The 24,042-nt window shown below is 36.9% G+C and overlaps 3 protein-coding genes across 5 annotated transcripts in view; 1 reads left to right on the top strand and 2 right to left on the bottom strand.

The window, feature by feature from the left end:
* The window catches only part of LOC127850612 (uncharacterized), a 1,644,088-nt gene that overhangs the window by 1,031,735 nt on the left and 588,311 nt on the right, over positions 1–24,042 (bottom strand). The gene's annotated exons all lie outside the window — the stretch shown is intronic.
* On the bottom strand, positions 419–18,480 carry LOC127850615 (serine/threonine-protein kinase RIO3-like). Its single transcript, XM_052383785.1, has 12 exons — positions 18,324–18,480; positions 17,844–18,144; positions 16,920–17,083; positions 16,173–16,283; positions 14,504–14,616; positions 12,816–12,959; positions 11,660–11,787; positions 11,277–11,462; positions 9,682–9,841; positions 7,640–7,810; positions 7,086–7,190; positions 419–2,934 (listed from the first exon to the last, which is right to left on the bottom strand). The coding sequence occupies exons 2-12, from the start codon at positions 18,044–18,046 to the stop codon at positions 2,527–2,529; spliced, it is 1,893 nt and encodes a 630-aa protein (XP_052239745.1). The 5' UTR covers positions 18,047–18,144; positions 18,324–18,480; the 3' UTR covers positions 419–2,526.
* Positions 18,475–23,989, top strand: LOC127850625 (uncharacterized). Of its 2 annotated transcripts, none has more exons than XM_052383802.1 (4): positions 18,475–18,534; positions 20,338–20,439; positions 21,731–22,343; positions 22,892–23,989. In XM_052383802.1, the coding sequence occupies exons 2-4, from the start codon at positions 20,396–20,398 to the stop codon at positions 22,973–22,975; spliced, it is 741 nt and encodes a 246-aa protein (XP_052239762.1). In that variant the 5' UTR covers positions 18,475–18,534; positions 20,338–20,395; the 3' UTR covers positions 22,976–23,989. The 2 variants fall into 2 exon arrangements, with proteins under 2 accessions (XP_052239762.1, XP_052239761.1); XM_052383801.1 differs by lacking the exon at positions 18,475–18,534 and adding an exon at positions 18,669–18,816.

Below are 24,042 nucleotides of genomic sequence, written 5' to 3'. Positions count from 1 at the left end.
TACTAAGGAAATACCCGATATGCAAATTATCTTGCCTTTATATTGCTGTAAGGACATACGATGTGTAATAAAATGTCTCACATGTGTGGCAATCTTTTGTCAATTTGTGGCCGTATATACCGGAAAAGAGGCTACCATGTATAGCGCTTTTTCAAACTGTAGATAATCTGCTAACATATTATCGGTCTGTACAGCTTTTATATATTTTAAACGAATTACAGTTTGTTATCACATATATTATATTGTTTGGGAAAAAAACATTGCATTGTAACGTTCATTCATCTGTATCGATCATATCCCAGTTATAGCGCTTTTTCAAACTGTAATAATATGTCATCCGTGTTTACACCTTTTACATAATTGTAAAACGAGCTATATTTTTTTATTGAACTGAAACAATAAGCCATCTATACGCACGTTTCGATTGCTTGTAAGTTTTATATAAATACATATATAAATCTAAACACAATAAATCGCGTAACTTTACCTTTAACATGAATTAATAACATTGTGCCACTTTAAAAGCCCTAATATAATTTATGTTTGAAATCTTAAAATCGAAATCAAATCTCAATTTACTACATGTATAATGTTGTCCTAAAATATCCAATTGTTGTCAAATCACTTAAAAACGCACACAGCCAGATCCATTATTTGTGCGATGCGTTATCTCTGCTTGTTTAAGGTTTTACCCACACATGAATAGAATCGTTCGTTGCAATATTGATTGACTTAACGTTTTAAATTTCAAAAACTATGTTTCCGAGCTTATTTATAAAAACTTATTTCAAGTACAAAACAGGATTACTTTTCTTCCTTTTCCTTAAGAGGTTTGGTCGACAGGAATGCTTTTTATGTAATCTGGTAGCACAAACGTTTCTACTTAATGACGAATATGAATTCATATAGTGCAAACTCTTTTTCTTTGTTGCAAGTATAAACGTATTAAATAAGCATAAATGACATTGTCGTTTTGTTAATGCAGTACATTATGGCTCGTGCAAATGATAGACAAGAACTTATCAATCGTTTGCCTTATACATACATTAACACACTAACAAACTGGTTCAGCAATTTCAATGCTGACAACATTTCCAATTAGAGCTTTATTTTATTATCTAGCAATTAAATCTTCAATCTTATAATATAACATATCTATAAAAAAGTGATGATAAAACAAATAAATCATCCATCTTTTAAAGGGATCTTTTCACGCTTTGGTAAATTGACAAAATTGAAAAAAGTTGTTTCAGATTCGCACATTTTCGTTTTAGTTATGATATTTGTGAGGAAACAGTAATACTGAACATTTACCATGGTCTAATATAGCCATTATATGCATCTTTTGACGATTTTAAAACCTAAAAATTATAAAGCGTTGCAACGCGAAACGATTGAATAATTTGGAGAGTTCTGTTTTTGTCGTTAAATTTTGTGAAACTACGAAGATTGCTTATATAAGGTATAAAATACGTCAAGAATGTGTACTCGGCGGAATAGCTCAGTAGGCTTAAGCGTTTTTACTTCAGGACTCTGGCAGGACTCCAGGGGTCACTGGTTCGAAACCTGCTCCGGGCAATGTTCTTTTCCTTTTTTAAATTTTATTCTTGATTTTTTACTGGAGCTTTTACGATCCAATGTTTACATTTATCAATATAAAGCATTTAATGAATAAGTTAAAAAATGCCAAAATCTGTGAAAAGGCCCCTTTAACACAAAACACATTACCTGAAAATAAGACTCAATAAAATATATAAGCTGCGCACTGTGAAAACAGGACTCAATAAATGTGACTAAAGTATTGCTCTACATTAGCCGGTGCACACCACATAGGCTAATCGGGGATGATACTTTCTTCTTTAATGAATTTTTCGTTTACAGTTAGTCTCTTCTAAACGAGAATTCAGTTCAGGGGGAACGTGTCTAATATAGAACGACACTTAACGCACATGCATTAAGCTCCGTTTTCCAAGAAAGAGGCTCGTTTGTATTCCCGTGAAAATGCATCTTATTCCAAGAAAACGATTCAGGTTTCAAAGTTTCTTATACTTCACTGACTTCCCGTTTTTCTATAACATTGCTGATTCATAGATTAAATGACAAAAACAATAACAAAAACTTTACATTATCATGGTACGGCTAAAAGCCTAAACTACCTTCTCCATTCCTCTATGTGTACATATTTGAAACAAACAATAGGCTTAATTTTAAGTTTGACATTTTGTAACAATAGACCAAAGAAGCCTTGATAAGCTTATAACATATAATATGATACCATGTTTGTTAAATGATTCTTTAAAATTTCTAAGTTTTTCTAACCATCACTATTTTTGTATCGTCTGATTGAGGCAATGAGTTTTTTCTATCCGTCTTTTTCAGCTTTAATGGGCACACAAATAAACAGGTAAGTTTTTTTCTAATCATCATAACCTTGTTATTGCCTCATTGAGGCAGAGAGTTTTTTCCAATCTATTACCAGCTTTACTGGCCACACAGTAAACCTGATTTTGCACAACTGTAGGTTTACTAGCTCGAACCCTGTGCAGTCTTATCATTTATAGAAACCTCCTTCATTTCACCTGCTTCATTGTCTTTACAAACACCACCCCTGCTACCATTCTTACAATTTTCATCTTTTAGATTATCAACTTCACCAGCAGTAGCATTACTATCGTCACTACAAGCATTATCCACAACATTAGCAGTATCATATATTACATCCATGTATCCTTCTTCTTTAATATCACTACAAACTTCATCATCATCATCAACATCTTCATCGTCTTCTTCGCTGTCCGAGTCGGAAATAATCAGCGTATCGAAATTGCTCTTGTCCCTTACGGATTTATCAAAGAAGTAATCAAACGCATAGTTTTTGTCACTTTTTTCATTCGCAATTAGCTCTTGACTTTTCTCTTTTGCATATCTCTGCACCTGAAATACATTAACAAATTATACCAGATAGGCAGATATGTATTTCCATAATATTCACATACTGAACAATCATTTTTATTCATGGGACAGCAATTTTCATTCATTTTGTGGGTTTCTAAATAAATTTAATTAAACACATCTGAACATTACCAATACAAATTCCTACATGTCTTTCTCCAAAAAATCTGAAATCTTTGAATTTACGAGTCAACAAAACTGTCATTGGAAAATAACACATAAAATTTCAGGCCAACAAATGTTAATGATTTCTGCAATGTTCAAAAGTTACTGAAATACAACCGTTTCAGGTTTACAGCAAAAATGTTTTAAAGCCTGTTTAAACTGATTACTTCACAGATTTTGGCTCTGGAATTAGTGAAGTCTGTTCTTAAAGGCCTTAAATTGACAGATTTAAACATTGAAGATTAAAAGCTCAAAGAAAATATTAAGAAAATAATTCAAGAAAGAAAAAAAGCACCAATAGGATTTAGACCGGGGGGCCCTTCGGTATAAAATGTTGTACATCTTTTTGTCCACCCAGACTGTTGTATTGCATTTTATGCTTCATAAAGCTATGAAAAAATAAAATCACAGAAAAACATGCCTCCAAATTATTCAATCATTTTGTATTTGTACCACGGCACAGTTGTATCAGTTTCAAGCGATGATCATTTTTGTAATTAAATGTATTTTGAGTATTTGTCTTCTTCAATAGTATTAAATACTTTTCTCCTTAGTGTGCAATATTGTTTTTTAAATCTGTTTGATACAAATTTAGACAATTTTCCTTCCATCTGTCAGCAAACAAGTCCCTAAATTAAAACATGTAAAAATTAAAAGGATTTTTGGGGTCTGAAATGAGCCTCGTCCTGAGTAATGGGGTTTACTGCATGTGCCTAAAGTTTTGTCCCAGGTAAGCATCGCACAGGCTAATCAGGGATGACACCATCAGTCTAAACTAAATTTTCTCTCAGAGAATTCCTTTCAACAAAATATACCATACCAGCAGAATGTGTTGTCCCCGATGAACCTGCGCAGATTGTAGAGGCTAATAAGTGACGACATATTACACACACAGTGCCTTCCCCAGGAATTTTTTCAGGCGCCCCGGGGCCGATCGGGGGTGGGATCTGGAGGGGTGTCCCCTCCCGACGTTGATTTTTTTTTTAATTTAACGTGTCAATTCACGTTCTGTGGTGCGTTATAACTTAAAGAAAAACAGCGTCAAAAGACGTCATTTGGTGCGCTATGACTCTAAAAAAAAAACCAGTCATTTAAAAATAATTATTTTTTTATATTGTTTAATTGTTTTAAAACTTTTCCGCACAGATAGTAAAATCCCGACTCGAACGATTCCCCAATACATCCGTTTCAACCCGACTCTATTACTGTATACTTACTATTTTTCAAGTTTCTATTTATTACCCGATAATTCCGTTTTTCCGTTTTTATCAATCTCTTTCTGGTAAATATTTACGATAAAAGCTTTCAGTTATTTCATTAACACAAACCTTGCCATTTTTTAAGTGACTATTTATAGATTTGATGAAATATTGCCTCTGAATATGCGTCAATCCCCTGACTGTTGTGTGCTTGTTAAAACGCTCAATACACGCCATTTGTATGCAATAGACGCGACGTTTAACATGCTGCATAATTTTCGCGCTCTTTTTAATTGACAAAAAGATTCGACACAAAATAAATTTGCACTGCTAATTTGAAGCAAAAATATTTAACGGTGCGGTTACATTTACATTCGGAAGTGTGTTTCGGATTAAAAACGCGTTAACATCGACTTACGGGAATGGGTTTCGGATTACAAATTTAATTATTCCCATTTGAGATTTCAACAAATATTAACCGTTGCGTTATAAATTCAACGATAATTTGTTTAAACACTTTACGAGTCGAATAAATGTTTTGACGGAATTATGCATGAAATTCACGTTGTCCACGAGGATCACGGCCGGTTGCCATCATCAGTCTTCTAACTATCGATTACAGACGAAACATTTACAAGTGTGCGTAATTAATTCAACGAAAATTTGTTAAAGCGCATTACGTGTCGAATAAATGTCAGAAAAACGAGGTTAATCAGTTCTATAAATGGACATGTTGAAATATACATGTACTGGAATTAAATAAATTGTTATCACATAATTGTAACCGGGAGTCATTTGCACAACTTACTCGCTATAATAATTAATTGTTTACCACTTGCAATTAATTTCTCGTATTAATTATGAGTCATAGGTAACACTTGTTTACAGTAAAAAGGTGTGATGATGATGCCCTAAACCGTCTTTAATGTTCTGTACTGTACTAATTACCGGTTTATATTACTCAAATGGTACAACTTCTTACTAATCAAGCTGCGATAAACTCTTACTTCATGCCCGACGTCAATCAAAAATAATGGTCGATAGTTAACCCCGCCCTCATAAGCATTCGCGTAACCGATTGGACGATGAACTTCACAGTTTGACGACTGGAAAGTTACCAGATACATCCTTGTCAGCATTTAAATGACCGTGTAATGTGGCTAGAATAATCGATATGCGCGTCATGCTATTCTCTTATCAGTGGATTATCCATTACCCCATGTGGTGTTTATGGCGATTACTTGTGAAAGTAGGTACCGAGTGCTCTTTTAAAACAGGGAATATTGATACACTGAAAGGGAAACCTTGATTTTTTGGACAATCTCCACTTTCTTTTACTGTCACATGCATTAAGCCCAGTTTTCCCAGAACGAGGCTCATATGTGTCTTGTTCTGATAAAACTGGGCATAATATATGTGCATAAAGTGTCGTCCCAGATTAGCCTGTGCAGTCCGCACAGGCTATTCAGGGACGACACTATCTGTCTAAACTTGATTTTCTTTAAGGAGGGACTAAAAATACCATTAAAGCGGAAAGTGTCGTCCCTGATTAGCCTGTGCGGACTGCACAGGCTAATCTGGGACGACACTTTATGCAAATGAAATAAGCCCAGAGTTTTTCTCAGAACAAGACACATATTATCTTAAACCTGACACATTTAGGTTTCTCACATAAATAGTCATCCACAAAACATATACGGTCACAAGAATGTAAAATATCCTCTATGGACAACTATCCAGATGAAACCGAGTGACGATGTGTAGCAAAAATTGAACTTTCATGAATCATTTTCCGAAAATGCAAAAGGACTCAACAGCTTTCGATGATTGATTGGTTACACGATGCATGCATACAAAAAGGCACTTCGTGTCCATCATTAAGTTAATGAATAATTCAAATCTGTAATAAGGTGTAAACATTTGTTCCATATATTCTTGTACCTTGTACTGTATGACATTACAAATAAGAAACCGTCAGAGACGGGTGATGTTCCCCAAAGTTTTTTTTTGTCACAATAATGCACTTTATATTCAGATAAAAGGAAACGTCTTGAGGGCACAGTAGTTGGGGGGACAAGAATTTTTTTATATAAAATTTCAAAGTGCAATAACTCTGTGAAAAATCATCCGACCAAAACCTGCTGGTAATATGCACATCTCCGCTTGGTAGTGAAACTTCTCATAAAGTTTCTTTCATTTCCGGTCATTAGTTGCTGAGAAATAGCCCGGGCAAGAATTGCACTATATATACAGTTAATGGAAAATTTCAAAGAGCCATAACTCTGTAAAAAATCATCTGACCAGAACCTGCTGATAATATGCACATTTCCTCTTGGTAGTGAAGCTTCCCATAAAGTTTCATTGAATTCCAGTCATTAGTGGCTGAGAAATAGCCCGGACAAAAATTGAATACAGACGGACGGACAGACGAAGCGGCGACTATATGCTCACCCCAAATTTTTTTGGGGGAGCATAAAAATGTACAGATAAAAACCATAACAGCTTGTTGTACACAGAGTACAGATTTTCTTCCGAGACTTAGGAATTGCAACTACAAGTCTTATAAAGAGAGTAGCATTAAGGGGGAATTTTACACCACTCAGTCATTTGCTTTTGCTTATAATGATTCAGCTCCTAAACCACATACCTGTAGATTATTTTGTTGTCCTTAGATCTAATGACCTGTGCATACCTATACATTATTCTGTTTGCCTTTGCTCTACTTAGCTGATACCAATAACTTATTTTGTTGGCCCTAGTTTTACTGACCTGTGCAATGAAGTCTGACCCTTGACCCCTGATATCCAGGTCGGTAACCTTGTTAAACAGCTGCTCAGGGGTCATCACTGCATGGGCTCCACTTTCAGAGAAGAACTGAAAACACACAGAACAAAATGGCGATATCACAAAACACAAAACATGGTGTAAAATGGCGATTTTACTTCAAAATAGGGGGCCATAACTAGGCAGTGAAAGTGTTTGCTATCTATGATAGGTTGTCTTCTCAAAATCATAAAGCATGATAGGTCTTTGGTGGTTATGTTGACTATATTCACCATTGTAACAGCCTCATATATTTAGCCTCATTCTGGCACATTCCGTAAAGTGTCATCGTAGATTAGCCTGAAAAGACTTAATGCACATCCGTAAAGTGTCATCCCAGATCAGACTGAAAAGTCCGTAAGGCTTATCTGGGATGGCACTTGTGAAGAAAGAAATTTAAAATACTGTGCCTTCAGATCGTTTTACGAACTCTAACAATATCATTTATTTTAAGCATTATTTTTAACTTATTTTGACAACTAGTTACTATTTTCACTTACGTTAACCACATTGGTGCAGTCCCTATAGAGGAACTCGAGAGCTCGAGGGTGGTCTAGGTACACCGCTTGTGAAACGTCAATGATCCACACTGTGTCTGCATGCCACAACATGTTGTACTCACTGAGGTCCGCATGTACCAGGCCACACTTCAGGTACATCTTACGCATAATCTGGGATAGACATAGGTACATCTTACACATAATCTGGGATAGACCAAGGTACATCTTACACATAATCTGGCATAGACAAAGGTACATCTTACACATAATCTGGCATAGACATAGGTACATCTTACGCATAATCTGGGATAGACATAGGTACATCTTACACATAATCTGTGATAGATATATTGGGAATATAAGCATAACCAGGCCACACTTCAGGTACATCTTGCCTATAATCTGGCATATATATATACAGGGAAATATAAGCATAACTAGGCCACACTTGACATACATATTGCGCATAATCTGTGATGTATATAGGTACATCTTGCGCATAATCTGGCATAGATATACAGGGAATATAAGCACCAGACCACATTCACCATGCATCTTATGCATAACCTGGGAAAGATATGTAGGTCACACAATCTAATGCATAATTTGGCATAAATATTGAGAATATAAGCATAACTGGGCCACATTTACCGTTAAGCTAACACATAAAGATATGTATGGAATATAAGAATAACCTGGCAACATTTAGAAAACATCATACACACAACCTGGTAAAGATATGCAGGGAATATTATTATGAATACATTCAACATTTACGATCCATCTAACGCATAACCTGGGATAGATATACAGGGAATACATGTACATTGTATAAGCATAACCAGGCCACATTTAAAGGACATCTTACGCATAGCCTGCAATTGATGTGTAGAGTGTAAATGCATCACCATTGAAACTGCATTGTAACCCCTCAAAATTTCAAGTAAAGGGTTGTTTGACTCCTTATATTCAAAATCTATCAACAGCACTTAGACTCAAGTGCTTAATGGAGCAAAACAAAAATGTGTCCTCACAGAACGGATTCCCATTCAGTCTCAAAACTCACTTTGTCAAAAAACGAGCAGTTATGTAGCCTACATTGCTTTTTGACCTACTTTTGACCTCTAAGTGTTTTTCATCACCTTTGAATTAGGTAGACAGGTGACACAGGCAACATGTTGTCTCCTGCAGGTGGTCATACAGGCAACATGTTGTCTACTGCAGGTGGTCATACAGGCAACATGTTGTCTCTTGCAGGTGGTCATACAGGCAACATGTTGTCTCCTGCAGGTGGTCAGGAAGACAGGTGACACAGGCAACATGTTGTCTCCTGCAGGTGGTCATACAGGCAACATGTTGTCTCCTGCAGGTGGTCATACAGGCAACATGTTGTCTCCTGCAGGTGGTCATACAGGCAACATGTTGTCTCCTGCAGGTGGTCAGGGAGACAGGTGACACAGGCAACATGTTGTCTCCTGCAGGTGGTCATATTAAGAAAGCCATATGTCAGAGTATCAGTCTGGACAAGCTGTTTTATGGCAACATTTGACCTTTGACCTCTGAGCATGAACTTGACCTTTGAGGCAAGGAGTTGGGTGCTAAAAGTCTTATGACGGATAAAAATTGCGCCAAGTTATCCATTAATATTTTGCAAAATTTTGGATGGTAAAAGTATTTTCTGACAGATATTCAGACACGTTTGAGACTGCTATTTGCTGCCTTTGTCAAAGGGGGCATAATAAAACAATCCTAGCTCTGGAAAAACAGGGCTATATGCATGTGCATAAATTGTTGTCCCAGTAAAGCCTGTGCAGTTTGCACAGGCTAATCAAGGACTACACTTGCCGCCTAAACTGGATGTTTACAAAGAAGAGACTTGTTTTAATTGATAAATTATCTTTACATGGGAATGTGTCATCCCTGATTACCTTGTGCAAACTGCATAGGCTAATCTGTGACGACACTTTCTCACATGCATTAAGGTCTGTTTTCCAAGAGAGCGACACAAAACTAGTCCACACAATTTAACCTTAAATTCATACCTGCACCACCTGGTCATAAGCGTCCTCTATATTTTCTGCTGACAGTTTGGCATGTTTCAGTTTCGGTGCAGGTTTGCGGTCCTCCCCTATGAAGGTCATCACCAGGACATGCTTCTTTATGATCTGTACCACTGGACATGGGATGTTGAATTTGTGCATTCTGAAACAGTGATTTTAGGGGGTTCAAAATTGGAGCCTGTAGAAGGACCGATGCCAGATGGAAAAACTACATATTTTCCCAAATGATACCTACATGGAACCAACAATTCCAAAGTAAAGGTTTAATTTTTGTGTTGTAGTTTAAAAGTCTTAACATTTAGTTCATCTTCTATCAAGCGCTATTAGTTGTACCTCAGTAACTATACCAGTGAAATCACTTTTATTCTAAATTTTAAAGCACTTGTTAGCCAAAAAACAACAACACTTATCTCCCAATTTATAGTCAAAATGACGTGATTTTTCCCATTGCAAAGGGACAAGGCCCCATTCGCAAAATGGTGAACAAAAATACTGAATCAAATTTGAAATAAAGCGCTCCTAATCAATTAACATTTTTATGCGAATCATAAAAAGTTGGACCTTAACGAACAAAATAAGATGCGAAAACTGCGCCCGGAACTGAGAAAACACTTTCAGGCATCCAAAATTTTGACCTTCACAAATTTTAGCCTAACGAAAGAAACACAGCGTAGATGGGATTTTAAGACCGACCAGCCCCCCCCCCCCCCCTCCAACACACAAACAAAGGATCATAATACAGCCAAAACTGGTCGCAGTCAACATTCCTCATCTACAAATTAAGAGAATTCACAAGTCAATGTTTGAGCAACATCTGCAAAGCAATTATAGAGAGGCACAACACACAAAAGCACCATGTGTTAAACCTATACATTCGATTGTTGGAAAATCTGACATCGGGCCATAATTCTATCAACTTGTCACAGCCAAAATTCCTTTTTAAACCATCCTCAACACATAAAGGTCGTAAAGCTGCGAAGTTTTTAACGAGATCTGCCCATGCTATATATTCTATTGTTGAAAAACAGACAGCCATAATTTTGCAAAAACTCATCAGGGCATAAATTCCTTTCTTAACAATCGTCAACACATTAAGATCATTCATCTGTGAAAGTTTGAGTGAGATCAAAATTGTAGAAAAAAAGTGGAGTTGAAAACACATGTTTCGGGACATAAAAAAGAGACATAGAGACTTGATGCAGCAAAATAACCCACTTGAGATAGGTTGAAATGGTGACTTACCAACCCAATAACACAAAACCATATATAGAAAGATATTGTTTTGGGGCGTACAATCAGCGATGTTTTTCATTCTTTATAAAGTACTGGAAAACAGAACAATTCCAATCAGGAAAATAACTACAAATTTCCCAATTGCTGTCCAAAAATATTCCCAATTGAAGGTTTTCTTTAAAAAAATATAAAGATATCTTTTTATAAATAAAATACAACATTTAGTAAGTTTCCATACTAAGCTCTATGTCTTGAACCTCAGTAAATATAATATTGATAACTTGACAATACTAAGTTATCACTTTACAAGTTTTTGGGAGCAACAAATCAAATACATCACTTACCTGCCCAGATTAGCACACTCCTTCATGGCCCACATCTTGATGATCTTCCTGGGGTTCTGTTTCTTGTAGTCATCCTTGGAGAAGCGATGGTCGCCATGAACGTACTTCTCTCGAGTCTTGAACTCGTTCAGCGTTGTTTTGAACACCTTGATTGCCACTTCTGTCGCGAGGGTTCTGCCCTCTATCCTGAAAAGAAATGAAATAACGATCACAGATGTTTGTTGCATTGACATCATTGACAGTATCTGATGGTTCAGGTTGGAAATGAAGTCTTTAAAACTTACATTTTATCAGAAAGATTTTAAGTCAAATTTGATTTTCTTTGGTACTGCAAACGCATACAAATGCATATCTGAGTCGTAAACGGTCAATTAACTCCGCACCTTCCTCCATAAGCGTGTAGCACGACGGACTCCTTCCCAGTGCTGATACTGCCACTGATCGACTCAAGGGTGCCACTGTTCACCAGCTTGTAAAGCAGGAGGCGTGTACGTGGATCCATGGCATGCTCCTGTAACACAAATATATGTAACAATATATGCCTGCAGGGTGCCACTGTTCACCAGCTTGTACAGCAGGAGGAGCGTACGGGGATCCATGGCATGCTCCTGTAAAAGGCAATCGCATAAATATGATAATGAAAGGGGATTAATCACAGATACTCCAAGAGACTAATCACGAATATTCCAGGAGATTATATCGTGAAATGATTGAGTTGACTAGTATTGTCCACTTATACACTTTACAGGATGAAATTAAACCATCCTATCAGGATGTAGACATTGCCAAAATACTCATCCCTGGGATAACCTTATACCCATCCCTTGGATACCCTAATACCTATCCCTGGGATACCCTAATACCCATCCCTGGGATACCCTAATACCTATCCCTGTGATACCCTAATACCCATCCCTGGGATACCCTAATACCTATCCCTGGAATACCCTAATACCTATCACTGGGAAACTCTAATACCTATCCCTGGGATACCCTAATACCCATACCTGGGATACCCTAATACCTATCCCTGGGATACCCTAATACCCATCTCTGGGAGACCCTAATACCTATCCCTGGGATACCCTAATACCTATTCCTGGGATACACTAATAACCATCCCTGGGATACCCTAATACCTATCCCTGGGATACCCTAATACCCATCTCTGGGAGACCCTAATACCTATCCCTGGGATACCCTAATACCTATTCCTGGGATACACTTATAACCATCCCTGGGATACTCGTATACCGGTCCCAAGAAAAAAAATTGTCACTTTGTCATTGTGTAATAAACTAAACATGCATTGATTGTATTATGAAGTCAGTCATTAAAATCCGCCCACAATTTTGTAATAAGTTATCATACAGTCTCTATACAAATAAAAATAAAACAAACACAATGTGCTTACCAAGCGCACAGTAAAGTCTACATCCATTCACACCAAGGAATCCAAAATCAACAAAATAAAATGTAATTTCCTTCAATCATAAGTAGGGGAAAGAGCATTTACATCAACCAAGGGCCTGTACGTACCGCAGTGGAGTGTTCCTTCTTCTCGTGTAGTTTTTGCTGACGTCTGTCTGCTTTATTGCTGTGTCGTTTCAGATGATTATAAACGTTGTTTGGCAGCCGCATGTCCATTTCTTCACAGTCCCCACTCTCAAACTCGGGCGTGAACTGAGCACAGAAAACACTCAAGTCTAGTGAAAGCATGCGAGTCTAGTAAAAGCACCAGAGTCTAGTGAAAGCACTCGAGTCTAGTGAAATCACTCAAGTCTAGTGAAAGCACTCATGTCTAGTGAAAGCACTCGAGTCTATTAAAAGCACTCAAGTCTAGAGAAACTTCATTTAAGTAATAGATAATGCACTTATCAGATTAGACAGTGCAGTCCACATAGGCTAATCAAGGACTCGTCCCAGATTAGACAGTGCAGTACACATAGGCTAATCAAGGACTCGTCCCAGATTAGACAGTGCAGTACACATAGGCTAATCAAGGACTCTTTCCAGATTAGACAGTGCAGTACACATAGGCTAATCAAGGACTCGTCCCAGATTAGACAGTGCAGTCCACATAGGCTAATCAAGGACTCGTCCCAGATTAGACAGTGCAGTACACATAGGCTAATCAAGGACTCGTCCCAGATTAGACAGTGCAGTCCACATAGGCTAATCAAGGACTCGTCCCAGATTAGACAGTGCAGTCCACATAGGCTAATCAAGGACTCGTCCCAGATTAGACAGTGCAGTCCACATAGGCTAATCAAGGACTCGTCCCAGATTAGACAGTGCAGTACACATAGGCTAATCAAAGACTCGTCCCAGATTAGACAGTGCAGTACACATAGGCTAATCAAGGACTCGTCCCAGATTAGACAGTGCAGTCCACATAGGCTAATCAAGGACTCGTCCCAGATTAGACAGTGCAGTACACATAGGCTAATCAAGGACTCGTCCCAGATTAGACAGTGCAGTCCACATAGGCTAATCAAGGACTCGTCCCAGATTAGACAGTGCAGTACACATAGGCTAATCAAGGACTCGTCCCAGATTAGACAGTGCAGTCCACATAGGCTAATCAAAGACTCGTCCCAGATTAGACAGTGCAGTACACATAGGCTAATCAAGGACTCGTCCCAGATTAGACAGTGCAGTCCACATAGGCTAATCAAGGACTCGTTCCAGATTAGACAGTGCAGTCCACATAGGCTAATCAAGGACTCGTCCCAGATTAGACAGTGCAGTACACATAGGCTAATCAAGGACTCGTCCCAGATTAGACAGTGCAGTCCACATAGGCTAATCAAGGACTCGTCCCAGATTAGACAGTGCAGTCCACATAGGCTAATCAAGGACTCGTCCCAGATTAGACAGTGCAGTACACATAGGCTAATCAAGGACTCGTCCCAGATTAGACAGTGCAGTACACATAGGCTAATCAAGGACTGCCTAAACTGGACTTTCACGAAGAAAAGACTTCCTTTAAACAAAAAACACACAATATAAGCGGAAAGTTATGCCCCTAACTAGGCTTATCTTTGACGATACTTTTTGCATATGCGTAAAGCAATGTTCTCCCCAAAACATTTCAGATACGTGGAAATTGTTTGCTTCAAAATTAGTTAAATATATGCTGACAAACCAAATGACAGACAGACCAAGTAACTCCCATGCACTCCCTTTCAGGGGGATTATAACTACTCTAGATGTTGGATACGTACGTCCATCATTTTTGAAGCGTTTTTCCGCCCACAAATGACTGCATCATGCTTTGTAACGATGTTTTTTCCTCGGCCAGAATATCCTTTGGATGATGCCACTACTGGACTTTTCTCTGGAGAAACAAACCATAAATAATGATAATAAAGTAAAAGATATGAGCCTTGCTCTGGGAAAACAGGGCTTAATGCATGTGTGAAAAGTGTCATCTTAGATAAGCCTACACAGTCTACACTGGCTTATCAGGGAAGACACTTTCCGCTTTTATTGAATTTATATTTGAAGGAAGTATTTTCTTAGTGAAAATCTAGGTGGAAAGTGTTGTCCCTGCTAAGCCTGTGCAAACTGTTACCAACTAAGAGGCTAGATTTATAACCCTAGAATACACAAGAGTTCTGTTTGTCCATCTGCTTATCAAATAGATATATAAATAGATAAGTGAAATGCTATGGTACCTACAATAGTAATAATACTTTAGTAACAGATGTGATACACTGAGATAAAGATATTGCCTTAGTCCTTATTTATGTGAGGCTGTTTCCATAAATAATAAAGAAGTAACTTTTTACAGCTTTAAAGATTTTTTTACAATAAATAACTCAGAAAAAAGTTTATCAATTACAGAATAATTATTGATTTAATATAAAATGGCTCCTTTGTAATGTTTAAATGCTACAATTTTCAATCAGCCAGTATTGACCAGTAAAGACCAGTAATGACCAGTATTGACCGGTTTTAACCGGGTATTGACCGCCGGCCCGGTCAATACTCAAATGACCGGTCAATATGCCAACCCTGTCAATGCTAAGCCTGTGCAAACTGCATATGCTTATCTGGGAGGACTAGGTGGAAAGTGTTGTCCCTGCTAAGCCTGTGCAAACTGCACATGCTTATCTGGGAGGACACTTTACACACATGCATTTTACTCTGCTTTCCCTGAGCAAAGCTCATACTTGATAACACGCTGCTGAACCCATAATCATGCCCCACACCTCCATGGAAATCTTGTCTGCAGTGATTTATGGGACCATTGATTAAGTGTAGGATCAAAAGTAAATGTTCGAAGACATCTTGCATGCAAGTATGAATTTAGTATCACAGACATTAAGGAAGTGTTATTGGTGATAGACTAAATGGGTCATTTGTTAATCAAAACATTCAACCTTCTGAATTATTTTACGCCAAAAGCAATGTAAATGTAAACATCAAGTGAGGTCAGGTGATGAGGTTTTATTGGGTGAGCTCATGGACAACATGTATGCAAGTGTATAGATTTTAGCAAGCGTTATTCATACATGTATGAGACAAAGGACGTCATTGAGACATTGAATCATCAGGATTAGTAAATGTCAAGGTCAAAATGAGGTCAAGGTCAAAATGAGGTCACGCCAGTGGGTGTGTTGGTAGTGTTCATCTATGCAAGTATCATAGCTTTGTATGAAGAATATTGATGATAGAAAGGACAGGCCGATTGCTATATGGCTTCCTGTATCTGTAGATGATGGGGCATACAAAACTATAAAAGAAAATGTATTAAAACAAGGGCCTGAATGCCTAAGTCTATCACCTCAACCATATGGAAACTTAAATGTTCTGTATAGAGTGTGTAATGTTTGTGTAATAACTGGTAGGTCATTATGTTTTAAAGTTCGATATTTTATTCAATCCTACCCCATTCTGTCTTCTTGTTCTCGTACTCATCATCAAAGCACTGGCTGTCTTCCTTTTCATCATCACTGAAAGCTGGGTATTCTAACTTGTACTTCTCAAACGACACTTTCACTGTAAAACAGGGAATACAAAGAATGATTACAGTTGATTATGAATAAATCGAGAATTACCTAGTTCAGCAAATGTGACCAAGTACCGTACCTAATATTTGAATGCAGTAAATATCAAACAATTAGCTTTGTTTGAAAAGAATGCATTTAAGTTGTTAAAAACAACAAAATTACCCTGTCCACAAGTGTTGCTTTCATTGAATTTTATGACTAAGTTCCTCACAGTGTTTCTCTTATTGAGGAGTGAAAAAGTTACACACAAGTATTGATCTTATTAAAGTGTGAGGTGTGACTAAGTTTCTCACCAGTGTTTCACGTTTTGAGGTGTGACAAAAGTTACCCACCAGTGTTGCTCTTATTGGGGTGTAACAAAGTTCCTCACCAGTGTTGCTCTTATTGAGGTGTAACTAAGTTCCTCACCAGTGTTGCTCTTATTGAGGTGTAACAAAGTTACCCACCAGTGTTGATTTTATTTACATGTTGGTGTGACTAAGTTACCCACCAGTGTTGCTCTTATTGTCACCAGTGTTGCTCTTAATGAGGTGTAACAAAGTTCCTCACCAGTGTTGCACTTATTGAGGTGTAACTAAGTTCCTCACCAGTGTTGCTCTTATTGAGGTGTAACAAAGTTCCTCACCAGTGTTGCACTTATTGAGGTGTGACTCCTGTGCCTGGAGCAGCTGGTTGTGTTCCTGGTCGTACTGCATCTGAAGCATGCGGGCCAGAACTACGTCACTGCTTGTGTCCCCTTCACTGTTCGCTGCTTCTATAAGCTCCTGGATTTCTGGCTCTACATTAACACTGAATCACAGAGGATTACACAGTTTTGAATGAATGTTGTTCATCAGATAAGAAACAATTTGGAGGTATACAGCACTACATCGCTACAGATGTCCCCTTCGCTGTTTGCAGCATTTGGGCACTTCAAACTTCTTAACATCAAGTTTCAATGTCAACGCTGAATGATAGTACATGTATTTGGTATTAACTTTTTAGTAACCATCTTTAGTAACCACTTTTGGGAAATTTTTAGATAGCTATTGGGAATTTTGTAGTTTAACCTTAGTTGGGAAAGATCCTTTTAGGGGTACTATTCAATGAAGGAACAAAATCGCTGCATTTCATTAATATAATTTATAAAGGGTTTCTGTCAATGAAAATTGGTGTCCTATTAAGTATCTGCCAATGGACAAACCAATTTTATATTAAAATCAGAAAAACAAAGGACTAATAGATATGTACTAAAAATGATGTTTTCTATGTGGATTATAATAAAAAAGACAAGGATTCAAGGTACTTTCATGTTGTGCTTTTGTTAATAATTTACATGCATACAATATTCAAGGTACTTTCATGTTATGTTTTTGTTAATAATTTACATGCATACAATAATGAATTTCAACAAGAAATAGTATCAAGTAAAACAATTCACACAAAATGTGCATCTTATCACAGATTGCAAGTTTAACAAAAGGAGGGTCCTGACCAACAATTCAGAGGTATTTAATGCAGAAAACTGCTTACCGTGGAATCTGTGATATCAATTTACCATAAAACTTACCCGGTAGCCTCCGGAAAGCCGCACGTTTTGTCTTCTTCTTGTTGAAGCTCGCTAGCCAACTGTTCGCTCATCACTTCTTCTAGACTACAAGGGGCAGCATTCTGATTGGTTGATTGACCCCAGGGACTTGATTGGACAGCCTTTCCCCATGGTGATGGTTTCACTAGTGTTTGGGTATGCCCTTCTGCTACGATGCCTTCCATTTCAGTGTTTGTAAGAAAATTTGCTGTTGAATGATTTGATAAAATGGCCGAGAAGTTTGATTGACCTGTCCTGTGTGAATGTTGTCCGCCTGTGTGGCCTGAAAATGACCAGTAAATGAGTAACAAACATGGTTATTAACATGATTGCCTTTAAAACATGTTAAGTAGTTTAAAGTAGAAGATTGTTAGTTCAAATAATTAGACATAATCTACCGATGTATATTGCCCTCAAATTTATAGCTTTTGACTTTGTTTCCTGAATAAAATTATTACTTACCACTCGTGTGTATCAATCAAGAAGCTGTTAAGGAATGATGTAAGGCGCCGTATTTTGTATGGAAAAGACAAACATATAATCTATTTTTGGAAAACGTCCTCAATAATTATTTTTAACCACATACTTTCAATTTGTTGTGCAATTCGCTGTACAAATTTTAAACAAAGCGTCTGCTTGATTTGGACGAAAATGTAACTCGTCAAACACCGAAGTAAACGTTGTAAAGTTTCCTATTTATCTATAGGCCTAAACATTAATGTTTCCACTCTGGGATTAATAGACATACCTTTCACTGAAACAAATGCATATATCGTTGGTTATAATAATTTTTGCATTACGGAATTTTATAAATCTAAAATTGCCGTCGTATTAACCAATCGCTCAATGCACCCCGATTTTAATAAGGTTGCAAGGTACTATATCATGGTGGTGTTAACTTCATAGCAACATCGTATTCTTGACTTGTGGTTTCTGTCAACATACTCGAATAAAGGTACCGTAAAAATAAAATCATTATTCTGTTACTGAAAAGTGTATGTATTAAAATTTATGTTACACAATATTTACCAAATGAGAGATCTATTAAAGGGGCCTTTTCACGTTTTGGTAAATCGACAAAATTGAAAAAAGTTGTTTCATATTCGCAAATTTTCGTTTGAGTAATGCTATTTGTGAGGAAACCGTAATACTGAACATTAAAAACCTGAAAATTATAAAGCGTTGCAACTCGAAACGATTGAATAATTTGGAGAGTTCTGTTGTTGTCGTAATTTTTTGTGAAACTACAAAGATCGCTTATATGAAGTATAAGATACATCTGTGGTTGTGAAAGGAAGGATGGCCGAGTGGTCTAATGCGCAGACATTTTACTCCAGGACTCCATGGGTCAGTGGTTCGAGTCCTTCTGAGGGTTACCTATTTTTTCTTTTTTTAAATTTTATTCTTGATTTTTTACTGGAGCTTTTTAGATCCAATGTTCACATTTATCGATATAAAGCTTTTAATGACAAACTTCAAAACATGCCAAAATCTGTGGAAAGGCCCCTTTAAGTAAAAAAAAAAGCATCCTTTCTTGAACAACAACAACAACTAAGCGTTAAACTTTCCTATTTATGTGTAAGTTTCGGAATTAACTCCTTTAAATCAATAGAAGGTAATAATATTGTGAATTTTATTCTTATATTGATGAAATATTTTTTCTTTAACATGAAGTGCAGAAAACAAATACCAAATTTTAATTGTTTTATCCATAGATACATGTAGTCTTAAACTTAAAATCCAGATTGAGAAAGAAATAGCCTTCAGTAATGACAAATTGCAAATCTTTAATCAAAAATGGAATCGAATTAAATTCTCATAATGCTTGTCCACTGATATACTATTCACTGACTCTTATTTTAAGTTATCTTTTTCAAATATTTTTTAGTATTATTGTTTTTGCAATCTTATAAGATCATTTATTATATATAACAGAACCCTCACTGTTTTCATTCAGATCGAAATGTCATACACCAAGGTCTAAAACTTTATCAGGCATAGTTTCTGTATACTTTGTTAGAACCATTGTTTGCAAATAAAAAAAAAAAACATGTATGTATACAATATATGCTTTAAAATGAAAAAAAAAGTAAAACATATGTTTATATGTAACATACATGATTAACTATTTTTAAGTCGAAATGTAAATATTTATAAAATACTAAATAATGATGAAGAGAAAGTCACAATATTTTATTCAGGAATTATAATAATACTGCCTCAAAGTTGTACTTTTATGTAATACATCATATATATTATATGCACCAATATGTATTTAAAAGGTTTCTAATCATAATTGTCATCCTCCTTAACATTGAATTGTATTTTATACCATTTATAGTTTTTTAAGTTGACCCTTAAATTCTGACCCTTTTAAATGACATTTTATTCTTTACAGGTCGAAATGTAGTGAAAACTTCGAGTTAAGCTATATGCCTAAATAATAATAATAAGGAATTACATAAACATTTTTCAGAGGACATTAACCTCAAAGAGTGTACACAAGCCAGGTGTCTGTCTTAAATATTGGCATAATGGAATCAAACCAACATAATCAGCAGCCAAATTATACAGAAAGGTGAGCTGTCTTTCATGTTTCATATTATCGGTTTGAAAATATACTGCAGTCATACATCTGTGTACAAATAATTTCTCAAGTTGATCTTCCATACATTTTGCCTGCCAGGAACCTATGTGTGTTTGCTTGGTTGGTATGAATAACTCTTTCAGTGCTGGAACCGAATTATGAAGGCCTTTGAAAACAGTTTGGATCCAGATGAGATGCCACAGCATGTGGCGTCTCATCAGGATCCAAACTGTTTGCAATTCTGATAGTATTCTTTGAAAAAAATCGAAGAAAATGCTAATTTAAGAAATTCAGCAGACGACATTTTAGCAGACCACAAATATCCCAGCATGCAAAGGGTTAATGACAGACATTATTTCCATTTTGGATATTGGTCCTGCACAATAGGGTAATGTATTCTGATTCATAGCATATCAGTCTAGTATGGGCTTGCGTGATTGGTATATTTTATAACAAGAGATGTGTTTGTCAGAAACACAATGCTCCCTATTGCGCCACTTTGAAATAAAATTTCAATACATCATTTGGCAGGTTGAGAAATTATCTCCCTTTAAAGCTTATTACTTCCATTGGATTGTATTTTGTTTACTTTTGACCTTGAAGGATGACCTGGACCTTGACCTTCACCACTCAAAATGTGCAGCTTCATGAGATACATATGCATGCCAAATATCAAGTTGCTATCTTCAATATTGCAAAAGTTATGGCCAATGTTAAAGTTTTCGGACAGACGCTCAGACTGAAAGACTGGCTGACAGTTCAACTGCTATATGCCACCCTACCGGGGGCATAACAAGGCAGCCATATTGGCCCTGGTGCGCTCCCCTGAGAGGGAAACTTGACCTAGTGACCTAATTTTGGACACCAACTGTCATCAATATTGAGGTGTAAAATGTGGCCTCTATGGTGATTACAAAGTTTAAATTTGGAGGCAAGTGACCCAGATTATAATTGTCCTAGATATTGTAAAGATCCATATTCTGACCAAGTTTCATCTAGATTGAACTAGAAGATACATTAAATGGAGTAATGAAATAGGATGAATTTACCTATTTGACTGATGTAACGTTTTCATATGCCCATCAATGGCATATTAGAGCATACAAAAACCCTCAAGTTTGCTTATTTTATAATGGCATTCATAATAAAAACCAGCTCATGCTTTTACCGTTATTTAAATGAAAGTTGAATTGATAATTAATCATGATATTAAAATTATAATTTGTTGTATCACAAAGTTTGCATTGTGACCTGAATAAGTGGGCACACCTTATAACTCCAGGAAAGGTCCATGGTCAGCCGGAAACCAAATAGGACCAGGGTCACGGCGGAAGAGGGATCGCCACATGGCACAGCATACCCCTGTCATCAAAGGCACCAGCACTCCATTTAACACAGACACCGACATGTCAAAGCATATCGCTTTGGAAACGGAAGCTGAACTACGTGACTCATCACCCATGTCAGACCTGGATGCTAAAACATGGACTTTGGGATCAATCCCTTCACCAAATAAGTTCAGTCCTTTCAAAGTCCCAACAAAAAGTGGCAATGTCACACCGGGCAGTGCGTTGAAACAGGACTTCGTTTATAAAGCGAGCGGTCAAGTCACGCAGAGCAGTAATACCACGGTAGTCAACGTCCACAAATCTGACCTTAACAAACTCGGCTACAGGGACTTGGAGCACTGGTTGTCGGTTCCGGGTCATGTCTACATAGGGCGCGACATGAGTCGTTATGTGCCCGGAGCCATTGGAAGCATCTGGGGCAACCCCTTCAGGTCTCGGAAGCTTGGCAACGCAGAGTCCTGTCAGATGTACAGGCAGTATGTCATCAATGATACTCGTATACAGAGCAATGGCAAAACTCTACTGGAGTCATTATCAGAGCTTAAGGTATTGTCATTCAAGTCATGTATTATTTTTTATTCAAGGATAATTTTAGAGAATCATTGTTCTAGACTCTATAGAGGTTAGTCATTGTTCTAGACTCTATAGAGGTTAGTCATTGTTCTAGACTCTATAGAGGTTAGGTGTTCATTGTTCTAGACTCTATAGAGGTTAGGTGTTTATTGCATTGATAAGTTTGATTGCTCGTTTTTTGGAGACGTTAAAGGCACTGTTTAGTAAAATAATTAATTGCCTGCTAATATTTGTATTAGTTCCAATGAAAGAAAATTATGTATAGTTTGCGGAAAACTCGTTTGTATGGAATACACTTAAGTTTTCCATTATTAATAATTTCTGCAGTTTATAATTGTTTGGAGTGGGGCTTAAAATAAAGGTACCAACTGCTTTGTTGCATAGTGCATGGCAACTCCTTGGCAACTTAGTTTGTCCTTTCCAGAGTGCCTCCTACTTAGTAAAACCTTCCAACCCTCACCCCCCCCCCCCCAAAAAAAAAAAATTGCTTTTTTGCTTTACTGTTTTGCTTTCTTTGCCAGGGAAAGACCCTCGGTTGCTGGTGTCATCCCGAGCAATGTCACGGTCACATGCTAGTGGAGCTCATAGCAGAGTACTGCCCATGATCACCAGAAGTTCAAGTGTATGGACTGGAAGGTCCTCTATTTGGACCAGCATCATCTCCCTATGGACCAGAAATTCATCTTCATTGAACTGAAGTTTCTTATCAATGTAGTGGAAGTTCATTTCTATAGACCAGAAGTAACAGTAGATATATGCAGGATTTGCAATGAAAAGTTTTTTAATATGGAATAATTTCCATTCATCTAGAATCACCAGATTAACTTGTGCCCTTTGAAGAATCACACACAAAATGTGCATGCTCTTTGTATAAGTCTGTTTCTGGGAAAGCAGGGCTAAATGCATGTGCGTAGTGTCCCAGATTAACCTGTGAAGTCTGCATTGTTTATAAGAAGTCTCTTCTAAATGAAAAACCGTTTTATGCACAAAATGACATCTCTGATAAGCCTGTGAGGACTTCACAGGGTTTGTATGGAACAACACTACACACATGCCTTAAGCCCAAGAACATTGCTAAAAAAGTTAAACCGATGAAAATGTGATGATACAGTGCATTGAACACTGGTTGGATAGTAATATTTTATATCATATGTCTTTCATATGGGACAGAAAGATGCAATATTTGGGAAGAGCAGTAGAAAAATAGGGGACAGAATGTTGGTGGGTATAAGTTGCATTAATTTAAAATAGACAATTGTTTACATTTATAAATCAGATATTTTTATATATTATTGACACACGTATTCACATAGAATGTCGAGTTGTAATAATATCGCAGTATTAGACTTGTGGTACATATCTGTGATATTTATAAATCTGCATCATTTAAATTATGGTGTCAACTTGTACACTTTATGAAATGTACTTGCTGTTGATGTTTTTGAGTGATAATGTTTATCACACTAAATGTCTGAATACACTGTTAGACTATTCATATGTATATATACATAGATATATATACACATACACACACTGCTTTGTTGATGTTTATTTGTGTGAGTGTTATTACAATAGCTATTTTGTTAAACTGTTCAGTGTGAAATATATATTCTGTTACAGACCTGTGTTCAATTTTAAGTACTGGCAACTTATTTCACTTCCTGGTCACAAG

This window comes from Dreissena polymorpha, chromosome 11, assembly GCF_020536995.1.
Source record: "Dreissena polymorpha isolate Duluth1 chromosome 11, UMN_Dpol_1.0, whole genome shotgun sequence".
Lineage (NCBI taxonomy): Eukaryota > Metazoa > Mollusca > Bivalvia > Myida > Dreissenidae > Dreissena > Dreissena polymorpha.
The sequence above is the reverse complement of the archived record's forward strand: the minus strand, read 5'-3'. Positions and strand labels throughout refer to the sequence as shown.

Bases quoted from the DNA above. Each gene is read 5' to 3' on its own strand.
- LOC127850615 (XM_052383785.1), bottom strand. From the start codon at position 18,046: ATGGAAGGCATCGTAGCAGAAGGGCATACCCAAACACTAGTGAAACCA. The intron at 14,617-16,172 runs GTAGGATTGAAT...TTGTTTCTCCAG, and splicing joins GAACAAGAAGACAGAATGGG to AGAAAAGTCCAGTAGTGGCA. The intron at 12,960-14,503 runs GTACGTATCCAA...TTCTGTGCTCAG, and splicing joins ACGCTTCAAAAATGATGGAC to TTCACGCCCGAGTTTGAGAG.
- LOC127850625 (XM_052383802.1), top strand. From the start codon at position 20,396: ATGGAATCAAACCAACATAATCAGCAGCCAAATTATACAGAAAG. The intron at 20,440-21,730 runs GTGAGCTGTCTT...TTATAACTCCAG, and splicing joins CAGCCAAATTATACAGAAAG to GAAAGGTCCATGGTCAGCCG. The intron at 22,344-22,891 runs GTATTGTCATTC...TTTCTTTGCCAG, and splicing joins AGTCATTATCAGAGCTTAAG to GGAAAGACCCTCGGTTGCTG.